Source organism: Pocillopora damicornis, chromosome 10 (assembly GCF_964200805.1).
Source record: "Pocillopora damicornis chromosome 10, jaPocDami1.2, whole genome shotgun sequence".
Taxonomy (NCBI): Eukaryota; Metazoa; Cnidaria; class Anthozoa; order Scleractinia; family Pocilloporidae; genus Pocillopora; species Pocillopora damicornis.
The window spans coordinates 9,129,950-9,146,350 of record NC_142679.1 but is presented as its reverse complement, the minus strand read 5'-3'; the positions used below and the strand labels follow the sequence as shown (position 1 = coordinate 9,146,350).

General features: G+C 38.3%; 1 protein-coding gene across 2 annotated transcripts; it reads right to left on the bottom strand.

Moving 5' to 3' along the window:
* Positions 1–3,367: 3,367 nt before the first annotated feature.
* LOC149038810 (uncharacterized) lies at positions 3,368–16,276 on the bottom strand. Of its 2 annotated transcripts, none has more exons than XR_016180519.1 (3): positions 16,100–16,276; positions 4,096–4,192; positions 3,368–3,538 (listed from the first exon to the last, which is right to left on the bottom strand). XR_016180519.1 is itself a non-coding variant. In XM_089185207.1 (3 exons), exon 1 carries the CDS (start codon positions 11,011–11,013, stop codon positions 7,978–7,980), a length of 3,036 nt encoding a protein of 1,011 aa, XP_089041333.1. In that variant the 5' UTR covers positions 11,014–11,583; the 3' UTR covers positions 3,368–3,538; positions 4,096–4,192; positions 5,770–7,977. The 2 variants fall into 2 exon arrangements, 1 of the variants encoding a protein (XP_089041333.1); XM_089185207.1 differs by lacking the exon at positions 16,100–16,276 and adding an exon at positions 5,770–11,583.
* Positions 16,277–16,401: the final 125 nt, after the last annotated feature.

Sequence of the window (16,401 nt, the reverse complement as noted above, 5' to 3'; positions counted from 1 at the left end):
TCTCACTCATTTCTCCCACTTTACACCTTAAAACAATTAAAAAACTAAAAAAAAAAAAGTGTCGCGAAATAATTCAATTTTGCTAACAATAAGACATTGACATGTGCTAGTTGCGTGGGCTCAAATTAACGGAGGGGGCCATTTAATTTACCATGAGGCTTCAATCCTAAGATTATCATCTACTTTGACCCGGAGGAAGGAAAAGATTTATCGTAAAAGCGAAAAATAGACTTAAATTTTCGCTGGAAAGTCTGAATGAAATCAGTTGTAGTTATTGTAGTCGTTGCCAGCGGTTCAACGAGTAACTAGACGGTGTTTACATTCCAGAGCTCATCTGGGTCCCAGTTCCTCTTCACCCTGTTTCTTTGCAAACAAAGTTTGGTTTACTCACACTATCTTAAAAATTTCTTTCCTTTCAACTCCGAATCTTTAAATTAAAATCATTTTGGTACCAAGATAGCCGTGCCTTAAATTAATAGATTTAAAGAATCCTGGAAAGTGGTTTTAACTACACCTGCAAAATTAGTATACAACTTTCTAACAACTCCTTTCGCGAAATAATACACTTGACAATGGGTTTTATAGTTGTGGCTTTAAAACTACGAGAGGAATCTAAAGTGAGTATTGAACGGTACACACTACAATGTGCAAAGTGAAATCCATTAGAGGAACGAGTGGGCTGCTGCACGAACGGTGAATCATGCATACGTGAAAAAATGAGAATACATGCAGGAAACAAGAAAAGTTATATAACTGAGAGGAAAATTCCATCATGAAACAAAAATTACAGCACTCTTCTTACCTTTCTAAGCGTTAAATGTGATGGGGTATTAGTGTTCTCCCGGAGGTATTAACCGGTCGGCACACCAAAACAACCCACGCAGTCGGTTCTCTATGTTAAATTGCGTCAACACCCGGATGAAAATAAAAGGAGCAGACATCCGATGTCATTAAAAACTGCACATGGTTCTCCAATTGTTAACCTTTAATGGCTAAGTTCACTCAAGTGTTCAGTTTACTCTTTGAACCGGCACGTACAGTTACGAAATAAAGTTGAGATTTTGTTATAATCAGTAAAGGGGTTCATTAATTTCTGCTCTTACCTTTAAACGGATTATGGCTGCACTCGCAAATAAAATAGTTAGTTATGGCTTAAAATGTGACTCATAGAAACGACAACATTTTCCTTCCACGACGACATTTTCGAACCTACATTAAGAAGCATTTCCTGATCCTCAGCGCCCATCACCACGCAGGTTAGGTAAACGAGCCAATTTTTAACCCACTAAATAAACAACGGTAGGTAGGTATTGTTTGGCTCATTATTTACATCCTTAGTAACTAGATGAACAGGAAATGAATCACGGGGCGAAATGACGAGATAAAGATCAAAATAAATTAAATCAAATTGAAAGAAAAAAAGAGAGAAGAAACCCCTTCCCCGCCATTTGCATTTCGTCTGTCCACATCAATCTCCAAGCTTGTTATTTTCCACTGTGGAAGGTTTTGTTGTGGAACAGGTGTTTCACGATCCGAATTTCACTAAATTGCCGTATTCAGGTAACTAAACCACTCATAATTTGAAAATTTTACATACTCTTCTGAGGACCAAGTGCTGAATTTTAAATGGCGAACGTGACATAAGCAGAAAACTGATAAATCATTTAAACGTTGTTTGCTAACTGAGTTCACATTCAGCTACTGTTTTAGCTCATTAGTTTATAATGGTTCGATAAAATTTCATTAAATACATGCTAACAGGTGTAGAGATAATTTTATCTTCAGTATAGAATTTGTCTCTTGAAGCGTGAATGCTTCACAACGAAGGTTAATTATTCCAACTTCGATTCAAACGAAATTTAAGGTGAAATGTAAATAATTCTTGTTTAATGGTCAATAGAATCTCCCATATATCTTTTTCTTATTTTCAACCGTGATGTTTCTTTTGCTTCAACAAACCTTACATGGGTTCATGTGAAAGTAAGTGAACAATAATTCAATTCCCTTTGGCTTCGATGACTCGTCAGCTATTCTTACATAAAAACCTTAAAAAATAATGGATCATCAACTTGAGGGTTCGAAAAATCGTGCTAACAATGTAAGGTATCGTACGTTTGATCCTCAGGGCATTTGTCTTTTACGCTTGAACTTTCTCTTGCTAATGTAGCACCATCACTTGACGATGTCCTACTGACTCTCAGTCTTTTGTCTGGTAATAACACGTTTTCTCGGTTTAACACTTAAGCATTTGTAGTTAATTTGTATTCTCTCTAATCGGAATGACTTTAAAAATAGCATGATGTTGAATAATTCCTATTGATTCACATATTTATTATTTAGCAAAATGTGGATATCTTCTGAAGTAAAGCGACAAATGTTTCAGGAGGTGCATTCTTGTATCACAAGATGAACGATCACACTTACATGGAAAAGTTCTACACAGACGATACCCAAAGCTTTGAATCATACTTATGTAGGCTTAGTATTGTTGTAACTGTAGCATAGAGGCCTTCATTATGATCAAACTGGAGCTAAAAATACCCTTTTACTGCGTGTCCATGTTAACCTTCAGTATAATCTTATCAGGATTCTCTAAATGTTGTCTTCCAATCTTGGTTTCTAGTGCACTAATAGTTCGATGACTCATTGTCATCAAGGTATCCTTCCATTAGTTCTTACCCTCAATTTCTCATTTCATTCTCCTTCTTTTTCTCCTATCTAATTATATTATCCTCAATCTCTCTAGGTATGTTTTGATTTCTCTTCACAATTGTCTGTTACGATTTTAATTATTCTTGGCTCACTCTATGGTTACCTACATGTTTTCATTTTGTCCTCATTCCCATGTGTTTATTTGCTTTGTATCTCTGCTGCTTGTTTGTTTGCCTTCTCGTTCGCCTTTTTATCTGTGATCGATGTGGACTGATCCCAATTAATGGAATCGTGTTTTTAGTTGAACTCAAACCTTTGCTTTTAACAATCTATTTAGCCTGTATGTCCTTACTTTACTTGCATATTTCACAGTCATTATTTGCATGTTGATTTCATTGATTTTAAATACTCGAATGTCATAAAGCTTTTGTGGTTAAAATTGAGTGGCTGTTGTTTTCGTCCCCACTAACATTGAATGCAAGGTTTTCTAGTACAACACTGCATATAACTGGACTAAACAGTGCTGCAGTTTTCCATGCTATCATATTGCACGATATGCACCAAAAGGCATAGCAGAAAATGCACATGTACTTAATGTACGTCGCTATAATATGCTACGTTACACTGAATCATGATGGACAACGCATTATACCTGCATCATACTAAACTACATTGCAATACAACACATATGCACTGCAACTACACTGCAATGTACTGCACTTTTCTGTATTGCAACTTTATTAAAATGCACTAAACCACATTGCACTGCATAGTACTATAGTAAAGTGATACAAACAGCACCAAATTGCATTGATAAATAATGCACTGAAGACTTGCTATACTGCAACACCCTGTATATTGCAATACACAGCATTTCAATACAGCGCTGCAAGAAAGGAACAAATTCCCACTGTCTTTTACATTTTTTCACATACAAACATGTTTTGCACTAGTCTGTCCAGAACTTTAGTCAACCACCCTGCATCAAACTTTTTTAGATAAGACAGCATTGTATCACTGCATTACAAGGTATCCTTGGTTATTCACTGCACCCAACTAAAATGGATCACTCATACCCCATCGTATACCACTAAAATACCATGCAGGGGCACACTACATCTTGATGAACTATTTCTTCATTTTCTTAATTGCTCTTAAAGCCATTAAACTTCACAGAAAATCTTCCCATTGCACTACAAGGAGGTAAAGGGGTCCTTTAAGAATCTTAGCCTCCTGTTCACAAAACATGGTAAGAGCCTGTAGGGTATTTAATCGCCACTGAAATGTTAGCTTTCCGTAAGAGCGAAACCTGTACAGATCTATTATCATTTCCAATGCACTCCTATTTCACTGCATTGACTTAGTCATATCAAGAGAGTTTTTTTCTGAGACAATTATTCTTGAATTTAGCAGTAGCATTAAACAATGTGTTCCTGTACTTACCCATTGTAACATCGGGATGTTAATAGCTTTCAGAGGAGTACGACGGTAACGAAATAATCCTTGTTCCTTTTTCTTCGAGGTAGCACTTTCCGTTCTACTATAAGGCAAGACTTAGTAACACTACTAGAAGTAATTTAACTGGTTCATTATTGGGAACCTCTATCGCGTGAAGCCAAACCATTTTACGAGTTAATGTATTCAACTACAGGAACAAGGAGTACTCTTGATTACGATTTTCAGGTAATCTATTCACAGCGGTTGAAAACTTTTCCGCGACATACATGCGCATAATGTTTACTATCGCAGGCACTCTTTTATATTAGTCTGCATTGCCCTTAAATATTTCTATCTTCCATATTTCATTTATTTGCCTCCATCAGTGAAATGATGCAAATTGGTCTGCAACATTTTTAAGAATCCTCTCATTGATGGAGGCAAGTTAATAATACATTGTACCCTAACACCCTCACCGGAAACAACTTACAGAGTAGAACATAAAAGACTTCTGATTCAGTTAAATACCTGCTCAAGGGTGTTGTAATTAAATATATGCCAGTGATTAGAATCAAAGGCGAAGGACATGAATAATGTGTAATATCAGAAGTACCACTGACACTTTCAAAAGTGATATGGATACTCTGAGTCTGCTCTCTATTTGATTGTGCTTTTGTGTTTTGTATAACGAAGAATTCTAAGAGATTCTTTTGGTTTATACTGTTTGCATACTCGTCTTAATTGACTCGTTACTGTCGTACGAGAGGAATCTCGTACCTTTTCTTTCAGAGATTTTAATCACGGGACAACATTTGATCGAGCCCGTATGACTACAACACAGAAATTATGTTGCTCGTTAATAAGCCCTTAATCTAATAGAATGTCCGAGTGCTCGTGCGGTCCCATACCGTAATAACCATTAACAGAGACAACGGAACTGAAGTTTTCATATTTCCGCACCACATGAGTACAGTCATCTGCGATAAGCATAAGCACATGCTTATGAGAGGCGAAATTATTCAAAAAATGATAACTTGTTTCAAGAGATCGCTTAATATTAGGGTAGAAGATGAGAAATAAACATGGTGCTCGAGAACACTTTTTCCGTCGACCCCGAAATGGTCTGTTGTCATCTCTCACACAATATTTCCATCAGATTAATTTTGAAAGCAAGTTGTCAAATAAATTTGTGGAATTTTGATCTTCTTTAGTTTCAATTTTTTTTTTTTACTTTTTTTTTTTCATTTCCTCTGTGCAGCTAGGTCATCTAAGTATTCCAAGCATCATTTTCCTTGCATCACGCACCTAGTATGGCCACTGATTAAGGCTACGTTATGCCTCAATAAATTTCAGTTTACACTCTCTTTCTTTACATTCTTTAACTTTACACTCTCTTTCAATTTACACTCTCCATCCATGACCAAACCCTTAAAATTTTAAACTATTGGCCTTAGGGCCGAACAAGAAATCTATTTGTGGAACACCCACGTTCAACCCTGAACTACATTTGATTGCGAAATTTATACCCAAAATAGCGACATCAGGAAACAAAGAGCTATCTATAGTAACCAATATCCTAAGCATCTTCACGTAACTTAAGATCAAATCGTTTAACTCGGTACTATTTTTAGCGACGTAATGTCGCAACATATAAATAAGGAGTCTTGAAAGCGTTTATACCTACGTGTCAGTCCTCTCTGAAATCTGAATTTCTGGAGAAAAATTGAGTGAAATAGTTCATCAAAGCGAAAGCTCGAAACAAGTGCTTGGTGGACTGGTTGTCACGTTACCGCTGAACCGTTTGAGCATGTTCTTCACGGTTCAAATGCATTCATTGGCTGATGTTGTGATGAAGTTACGTGACCGAACTAGCGTAAGACATGTTTACTTTTGCCCCTAGGCTAGCATTTCCTCGACTTTATCGACTCCATTGTGTTTTTATTTCAATTGATCACGCAAACTGAGATAGAATTGGATCTAGACACGTGTATCTACAAACTAGGAATCTACACAAGCGCGCAAGGATCACTTTTGATCACTTTTTTTCACTCATTGTGATCGATTGTGAATATCACAAGCAAGCCAGAAAGCGAAAACTTCACGTCTCGTGGTTACGAACTAATATGCATAGCTTTCACACTCTGATAACCATGATCATTTCGCAAATTCATTGTTGTTTAAGAGCGAATATAACAATGTGTTAAAGAATGAAAATATTCAGTGAAACGTATTTCGTAACAATTTAAAACGTCCGAATGAATCGATGGCAACTTATGATCTAATTTCTGCAGACTGCTATTGCCCTCCACTCTCTTGGCTTTTCGGACTGCCTGTGTTCAATGCTTTATAGATAAACGTATCATTTCGTCTGGTTGTGTTTCCCTCGCTACATCAAGTACTTGTGGTGATTATTTACTAGAACTCTAATTAGAAAAGTCGATCAGCATCCACTTATACATTTAACTTGACAAATGTAATATTGAAATAGTTTTCAAGAACTCGTTTCAGGAAAATAATGAAACTTCAATAAAACAGTTCTGACTTATAAGCAAGATATATGTCCGCCACCTGTATGATTGACATTCCGATACACTTCACTGAAATCCAATTTTTTTAAAAAAATTCTGGTTTAGGAGACTTAAGGGAATCGATAGGTGTAAAATTCGCAAGCTCTAAATCGCTTAGAGAAAAGACTTATTTGACGAGTGGGTTTGTACGTAGAGTCCTGTGATCTCTCGAAGAAGTTAACGGACAACAGTAACAGCACATTAATTTTCCTATAAAGATGATTAAGAAAATGACATTGAGAAGAATACAAACTTTCTGAGTAAATAATAGATATATTGTATATCTGCGACACTTTCTGTTTTGTTGTATAACATTTTGATCCAAACCAAACGAAAGAGCAATTAATTGTGGTCAAATAAACATAAACCTAACCTGTGCTACGTCTCACAGCTTTGGGCGCCGCAAACTCCTACGTTGATGCTATAAGTAAAAAATATCCAAAGGAGAGCTGCACGTTTTATATGGAAGAACTCTGAATTCTCTTGCAAGGACAGACTCTTGAACCTTAACCTCCTTCCTACCAACTGCTGGCTGGAATATCTTGAATTATTATTTCTCTACAAGTGTATTTACGGAATTATTGATATTAATTTAGATAACTTTGCTCAATTTTGTAGTGGGCGTTCCCGTCGGGGATCTTCTGGGCTTTTTCTCAACAACAAAACCGCTAAAACATCTCTTTTCCGTAATTCCTTCTTCACCCGAATAACTAATCTGTAGAATGCATTACCCATTACGATAAGATCTGAGGTAAAGTTAGTTCCTTTTCAGAAAAAAAGTTAAAATGGTTTTTTTAAAATAGACTAAGTTCAGAGTTCAATCATGATGACATTCGTTCTTATAAGTTAGTTTATTCGAAGTGCCGCCGTGCCAATACTGCAACACGTTGTTCTCGTTAATTTCTCATATATTTTTCTCTTTTTCATTATTATTTTTAATGGGGTTCCAAGGAATGAGTTTTCAATTTTTCAGGGGAATGGTTACGTGTGTTTACCCAGCAGGGGACCTAGGGTTCTATTGTATGCCCCCCTGCCTCAGAGCGAATTTTGTAAATAATTAAATAAATTAATAAAATAAATAAATCGAATATACTTCACCATCATCAGCTAAACTCGTTAAGATCGAGGAAGCAACATAAGTGAGGTAAATATCTATAGATAATATCCGTGCGTCATAAAAATTAAACCAAGACGGAGGTTCGCTGACCGTATTTGAGGGTGAAAAAAAAAGACCCATCATATGAGATATGTAAAGTGAAAACGACAAAAAGTCCCATGCGCATCTCGCATTCGAAACTCCCCTGATAAACACCAATAGCTGTCATGCTCGAACATCAGACTCGTCGTCACCAAGATAACTAGCTGATTGTACGCGACTTATGGTTGAGGGTCCCTTACTGAGTCTGTTAAATGAAGGACCTCGATTTACCCTCGCCTTGCTTCCTTGATGAATGTTCAGCGAACCTGTTTCGTCAGATATATAGTTATCGTTAGAGTAAGGTCCTTTGGATGAAGCCAATATTTTGGCTTTTTGATGACCTGTTAGACAAACTGCACTGTTCCAACGCGGATTTGAAGGAATTTTTCTGCTGGAGCCACGTTGACCACGACGCCTGAGTTCTTGCAGTGAGGCAGTACTATCCACATTTCCTTGCCAGTTACTTCCATTTCTTGGTCGTCGGTCATACTTATTACCTTCAATTGGAATTTCGTCGGCAAAACGCACGCTTGACAAAGATGCATGCGATCGTCTTGAATTACGATGTGCCTCTACGCTTCCTGATGAATCGGATATTTGATAAGCCTCAGGAAAGTGTGAAGCATCATGTTCTGGAAAGAAAGAATCTACATAACGAGGCTGGCTCTTCAAGTTTCTTCCACGGTTAGTCGCTTCTGAATTCTGGTCCCCATGGTAAAAACGACCCTCTTCTTCAAACACAGAATCTTCATCAGGATTCTCGTAAGATATTGAGCGCCGAAGGCTACGAGACTTGTACTCTAACGAGCGCCGAGAACCATACGAGTCTGGTCTTTTGGAACTCTTTTCTTTGGAGTGTTTATCGTTTCTATTTTCTATAAAGTCGTCTTCCAGACCTTCATATGAAGAGGTATTACGAACGTTTCGAACTCTTGAGTCTCGGGTGCCGTGGCGATCCCGGACAATTTCAACATCACGGCGTGATCTTGTCTTCTCATAATTGTGGACCGAGTCAAGATCTTGACTGCTCTGACCTCTATCCCTTTCATGGAAAGGAACCAGGCCCCTATAGCCGCGTGCATCGCGTTCTCTTGGATCTTTGCTCCTATCCCAATCGACTGGATCTCTACGCCCTGAACCTCCAACTTTTGAATAACCTCTACCGTCGAGATCTAGCCCTTCACCGTATGGAAAGTCATGCGAACTACTACGTCTACTTCCCCGCTCGTGCAAGAATACCGGAGTCCCAGATTCCTCAGACGTTCCAGCTTTTGGTGATACTGTATCTTTGGTTAGATGTTCAGGGAAAGAAACCGTCTCCTTTATTCCGTGACTCTTAGTCTTTCTTGGATCTTTTGGGATTTCTTCACAAGTTTCATCTCTGGAGCTTACCGTAGCCGGCCTGAGTGTTCCTGTGTTGTTTACCAGCTTTGCCTCTTCGCTTGGATTACCTCTGGATGTCATCTCCCCGATTGCTGCGTCTCTAATGTCCTTAAGTGCAGCATCTGGCATGCTAGCAACCGATCTACGCAGTGTATCCCAATGAGAGCTTCTCGGGCTTAATATCCCTGTGGAGTTGGATATGTTCGAAATTTGAGGTTCGCTACGAGAAAGTGGCAGAAAGTTGTCGTCTTCAGTCTGTGTCGACGAACACATAAGATATTTGTATTGGGTGTAAATTAAAGGCTGTGCTTGCTTTCGCGTGCTCCTTGGAGGCTGGGATGAAACGCAATCAAAGTAAATAGAATCGCTGTCTACAGATTCTGTTGATCCTTTAAGGGTGCTGCTTGAGGCAGCTTTATCAGTACTTTCTTCACTTTTTTGGCTTGTGGACGATGATCCCCCTTTCTTTTTATTGACAACGCGAACTACTAACCGAGCAAGTCGAATTGCGATGTGCAACATACTGCCAGACTTCTGACGGGTTTGTTCAACTCCTTGACGAGCTGTCTTATCGACAGTTTGTGCAGTAGATCCAGCCAGATTGGCAGTGCTTTTTACAACACCAGACGCCATTTCAAAGGGAGTTTCGGTCACTTGCTTTTCAAAAGTTTCGCCATGTTTTTCACTAATTTGTAAATTTGAGGAACCTTCATCTATTTGAATCCTTGTCTCGCTCAAAGGAGCTTGTTGAACTCCGTGTTTGATCTCCGATGCACCTTTTCCAACTCCTCTTACTAACTGCCTGCTATTCCACCTTAGCTGACGTTCCACTGAAATAACGCTACTCGCCGCTGCGCTATGCCAGTCCGTCTCGACAAATCTCTTTCCACGGTCGGCGACATTTAAATCAATAATCACCGATTCATTGAATCCACACGTGGTCGACGCAAGCGGATTGCGGTCATCCGCCAATGGAATGCAAGCACCTGTTATTGCGGGTTTCTTCCCGGACAGCCATTCGCTCTGTTGTGATGTTCCCTGTAGTGATTTCTGCCTTGTTCCCGCCTCCTGATTTTCCAAATCTTTAGATGTTCCTTCACCACCGGTTGAAGTGTTTGTGTCTGGTACAGTTTCTTCTGTGTCTCCATTTTTCTTCTTCTTGAGCTTAGCGATGATACCAGCCGCTAGTACAGCGACCGCAATCACCTTACGTGCCATGTTTTGATTGTTCTCAGTGGGATTGACGGAAGTGTTGGTATCTCCTTGTCCTTCTCCAGAGTTATTAATTTCCCCAGCCTCTTGCAGCCCTCCCATTTCTCCAATCGGAAGATTAATATTACTTCCCACTACATCTCCGATAACATCGCCTAATTCCCCGTCCGCTGCCCCACCTTCAGCATCCATTTCTTCCAGCCCCTCAGCTACATCTTCAACAACTTCCATTACATCCTCTAAAGCCTCAAAGGCGTCTGCTAAGCCATCGGGTACATCCGACTCTCTTTTACCTTTTCTCTTTTTTGCACCGAAGAGAAACACTCCAGTCGTCACAATGAAGGAGAATGTTGGAAAGAAAGCCATCTTCCAACCAGCGAAACCGAAAAGTCCCAATACGTCCTTTATTAGTCCCATTGCGGAGTCAACAACAGCCAGAAATGTAACAATTTCAAACATGAATTTGTCAATAACATCTGCAAAGTCCTCCATGATTTGGAGTAATTCTTCAGTTGCCGATGGCATGTTTTCTGGATTTTCCTCAGTGGGAACTAAGTCATCCATGGTGACTGAGATAGCTGGTATAAATTTTTCCTAAGGTTGGATTACTTTTTTCCTAAGCTTGAATGTTCGCGACCTGAACTGAAACTAACAGGTTGTTATTTACAAAACCTCCCATTGCCACATGTGCCTCAAGCTTACTTTCACCTGTCATGTTGAAACTGATAATATCATAATAATTTAATTCTGATGGCTTATAAATACAAATAAGTTGCTAAAACAATTACCAGCTATCTGAATCACGGAAACAAACTAAAACCAGTTAATACCTATCGTTGTAGCCTGATAAAATATTCATACAGCTGGCAGATTTTGCACGGTCAGTCAACCGCCACCCGCACAATACTTATGTGCCGGCGTGTATGTGAATAACATCCCATGTTTACTTGCTTTCCAACAACTTATTAATGACTGGCTTATCTGGCTGCATTGAGGACCGATAAAAAAAAGCAGTGATTGCGGACATAATATTAGAAAGTTAATCGAATCGGGATGAAATCTCTTTCCTTGAAAGTACATGTGCGGTTTCTTTACTAAATAAATATTTCAATAAATATTTTACTAACGGTCTTACAGAAAGCTACTCCTTAGAACATGTAAATTATTTAAACGTTTTTATAATACCTTTCCGATACATTTTTGTCGAAGCTTGATCTAAACATTCAACGAACTTTTATTTTGATTCATTAGAAATTAAGCCAGCTTTCCTAAAGCTATCACTAAGCTAATTGGTATATTGTTTTGTGTTAATAATCAAATTAATTAACGTGATTCTCTAATTGTGAAGGATTAACCGAAGATAAGTTCTTCCAATGTGTAAATCCCCCAAGTTTTCAATTCGAATGAGGGTTTGTTGCTTTGAATCTATAATTTTTATGGATAAAGCTGTGTTTAAATGATCGAGAAAACATCATCATCCGACTACATAAAATATTCGACTGAGAAATGAAATTTGAAAATATTCGACCAACCTGGTCCCAGATGTTCTTGTAGCCACAAATCGCTATTTATGCTTTGGGAGTTAACATGAGTCGCTAGTAATTATCGGCTGCAATTTATCCATAAATCTTGGCCCTCAGCCTCCGAATACTCACTTTCTAATCCTCCAAACATTCGACTAGCAACAATAAACCTAAACATAAATTCTCGTTTGATGCAGAACGACGTAAAAGAGTTTGGCATTTGATAATTATTGAATTTTGGAGAGAAAAGAAGTCACAAGAAAGCACTGCCAATAAATCCTTTTTACCAGGAAGAATTTTGTTGTCATTAAAAGCAGTTTTTTTCGTAGGTAATTTGAAACTTGAGAATCTTGTGAGCAGGAAAACTTTACGGCTATATGGAGGTTTTGCCCCATAGCAAGTTCGCCCCCCTATGAGTTCCCCCAACCCCAACTCGACGAGTTCGCCTCATCCCATGGTAAAATGGTGTAATTGTGGAATAATACAACAAGCTAAACCCCACCTTAAATACACACAATCTTTCATCCTTTTATTGCAGCATTATGTATTCCTTTTCCGGAAAAAAATTATAGCGTTTAAGTTAAACAAGAAATTTGCATCTTAAAATAACTTATCATTATTTCGTTGGAGAAGGAAAATGTTTTCTGAAAGGAAACGAGTCGAAAATTTCTGGTTGAACTAGTAATTGCACTGGGGTAAAACCTTCAAAAACCACACTATGCTACGTGTGGAGCAAGTTAAGCTCTATTGCCGGTGTTTACGAACGTACTTACAACTTCATGAAATTTTGTAGTGGTTCTTCACTTGACTGCGACAGTCAATAATCACAAGAGCCCTCTAGGCAGGTTTTGCCAAGCGAGGTCATAGTGAGAGTCATAAAGATGAGTACATTCTTTTATCAAGGGTTAGTAAGTTCTAGTTGACCTGTGGTGTAGACTACTTTCAAACTACTTCAACCAAATAAAACAGGAACGACAAGAGAGCACCACTGGCAAACCGTGAGAAAGAAGAAAAGCCAACGTGTTCTCTAGCAGCCGTCATGGTTTGTTGGTAGACTAACGGGTTGACAACCGAAATAGGAGAGAGACTATTTCATAGGGGCGGATAAGGGAATTTTCAAAGGCGGAAGGGGGGGATTTTGATATAATAAACTGTTCACGTTTTAACGGTTATTATTGTCTCTCCTGCACACCTGCCCAACTCCATCAGCCACAGTGATCTCACTTCAGTCACCGCGCACATGTTTGTGACTTGCTGTCATTGCTTATGCGACAGTAATTCCATTCCAACAAAATCAAAAGACGAGTTACTTGGGCAAGTACGTCCTGTTGCTTCAATCGCAGTTTTCCGTCATGCACCGATCAATTCGGAGCTCCAACATCTTTCCCCCTCCTAACAACACACAAGCATTTTGAAATCAAGAAAGCCATTTATAAATCAAAAGGCCCTCCAGTGGGTTAAGTGCTTGAACCTTACCTGGGTGGGGTGAGGAATTTGAACCGGAAGCGTCAAGTCTTTTCAGCGGAATACAAATGTTTTAATTTTTAACATGGCGAACTACAACACGGCCATAATCTCAATAATACAGCAGATGGTGACAAGGGAAATATACCAGCTTCTGTCTTTGAATCTTCGGTCAGTAAGTAATCTATTTGTAGAGTGGAAGGGTGGGTTTATGTTAGGTGCATTTTTTTCATTCAAGGGTGCTCTTCGCTTACCATCTTGCAAGCCACTCTGACAATGTCTGCAAAGGATTCATTCCTTTAATATAGGGTCAGCAATCATACAATCATGAAAGAAACTGGGACGAAGCCTGGCTACAGCTAGTTTGAGTGTTTCTGAGCCATGCGAGTACGAGTAAATATGGTCTCGGTTAAGCAGATCGCCATCAGCTCAATTGTGCTTGTTTTCTAAGTGAACAGACTGTCAGGCACCTTAAGACTTTCCCTTCCTCGATATGTCTTTTTCATTATTGTTATTGCCTTCTAACCGCATTATTCTTGTGATCCATCGCTAGCTCACTTGTTTGTTTTCTAGAAACGACTGGACACACTTTCATGACAATTACAGTTCGAAGTAGCTGTTACAGTAACTAAATTTGCAGGTGCATTAAATACTCTGGTGACAGTAAACGATTCATTATCAATGGGCCGGACGTGGTACATAGCAACTCTCTGCATATTTGTTGTTCATCTAATGTATTTATATTTATGTGTATGCACAGCTTCGACAAGGCTACGATAATTCACAGCGTTGCACGCGAATATATTTCATGTAACTTTACGTGAGTAGACTGAATTTGATAAGCCTGAAATTTTCTTCTCGGGGTTCTTGGATAGGATATAAATTATAAAGATGGGCTAGAATTAGCTTTTATCTCCATAAATTAATTTAGCTCTGTGCTTGAACCAAAACTATAAGGTTGTCAACCTTTGACTTGAAACCAGTTGTCAAAATTAAAAAAAAAACTTTGGATAATGTAATCAAGTAAGGAATTATTGTTTATCTTAAGTCAATATTGTTAAAGGATAAAGTTGAAGGATAACAAAATTAGTCTAAATAATGACACTTAACTATACAAAGATATTATGTACACTGCAAGATTGTCGAATAAAAACATACTATTTGAATGTATATGCTTCAATGCATTTCAACCACCTTCGAAATCTAAAGATAAAAAATGACAACATCCTTGAAAGGAGATAAGCATTGTAAAAGTTTTCATATATTAGGATCAGAGAGGTCATTCACTCTACAAATAGGCTAACACGGAAAATCAAATAACTCACAGGTACTGTTACTCTGCAAATTCAAGCACCCCCCTTATTAACCAGTCTCTTTCAAACCTGTTGAAGTTTTCAAACCTCCCTTGTTAGTCCTCTATGTAAATAGTGAGTCAGAGAGAAGAATGTTTGTAATAAGTATTGAACATGGGATACTATTCTATGCAAACATATGAAATTTCAGTATTAGAGCTGAGCTTAACTTAAGACATGTTCAGCCAACTAGATTAAAGTAACCTTGTATGTAAATACTTGGGTCATGTTGCTGTTTGTGTGAAAATCTTAATGTTACAAACAATGGCTTTATATGAACTGAATTTGTGAAAATAATTAAGATTTGCAACTTGTGTAAGTCATGCTCTCGTTCTTATTATATATATATATAAAACTAGCACTTATCTAGCACTTGTACAGACTTAAGGTACTTGAGTGCATTAGGGTGGGATAATTTTCCTCTATCTTCATATCTGAATAGTTAGAATTCCAGATTTAATTGATTTTGCATAATACTGTCAGAACCCCGAAAGAATCTTTGAGTGACACGGGCAAAGTGCTTCTTTCAGATTTCACCAGCATTAAATTATATGGAGGTCATTGTTTGGATAGGCAAGAATTTCCTTCATGCCATATCCAGGCCTTATTGGCAGATCCTGTTGTTGGCAGTGTTTTGATTTAACTCTTTTAAAGACTGTATGATGCTATCCATTAGGTACATGGCTACCCATACAGTGACATGAAAGTAAAGGGTAAAACTAGAAAACAATGCAAGCTGTTTGTTGATGTTTTATCTTGTAGTTTAAGTGACCCACTATATAAATAAATAGGGCCAACTCAATTAGGCTTGAGATATGCTTGACCTATTGTTGATAAACTAACAAACGCTATAATCAAAATTATGGCGTTGAGATATGTCTCAAGTGCAAAGCTGGAGTACTTCTTAACCGTTCTCACCTAGACCTTTTGTTACATTTTAAATGGTGTTCAGAGAAAAAATTAATATTGGTGAGCTGGCCAAAAAAAAACGGCCGTCATTTGGTGGCGTACGTACTCACGGTAAAAAATGTAATGTTCATCAAAACAGGCCTCAATGAGAGGTCAAAATTAGTGATGGCTTTCATTGAGAAGTTTTCATTTCCTCTCCTGCTTTGTTTCTATTTTCATCACTCCTATTCTCCTGTTTTTCGGAGAGTAGGATTTTCACTGAAGGCGAGCCAATATGATCAAGTAAATTGGTTTCATTTTACTGTTTTGCACATTTTCGCCCGCCTGGGTGTTTTCCTTTCTGAAATAAGGTTACTGAATTACGAAGATAGGAGTGGTAATAGATATAGCGTCGACTTATACCTGTTTGTTCCTTTGTTCACGTCCAGGATTGTTTTTCCCCAGTTGGGTGAATCACATCAGTAATCATCTACCATATATATGTGAGGACTTATGTTTCAAAGTTTCGATGCCGTCTGGTTCTCAAATGAACCGCCATCATATGCCTCGATTCTATGATCATCTCCAGTCTCTATAATTCCATTATTGTCTGGCAATTAGCCAGTGAGGTTGGAACTGATAAGTAACACGAGGAATGGTTTCCTCCATTTTCCCTGTCTGCCACTCAGGTAGACAGGCTATCACGCACGTTCGAAGCTTAGTTA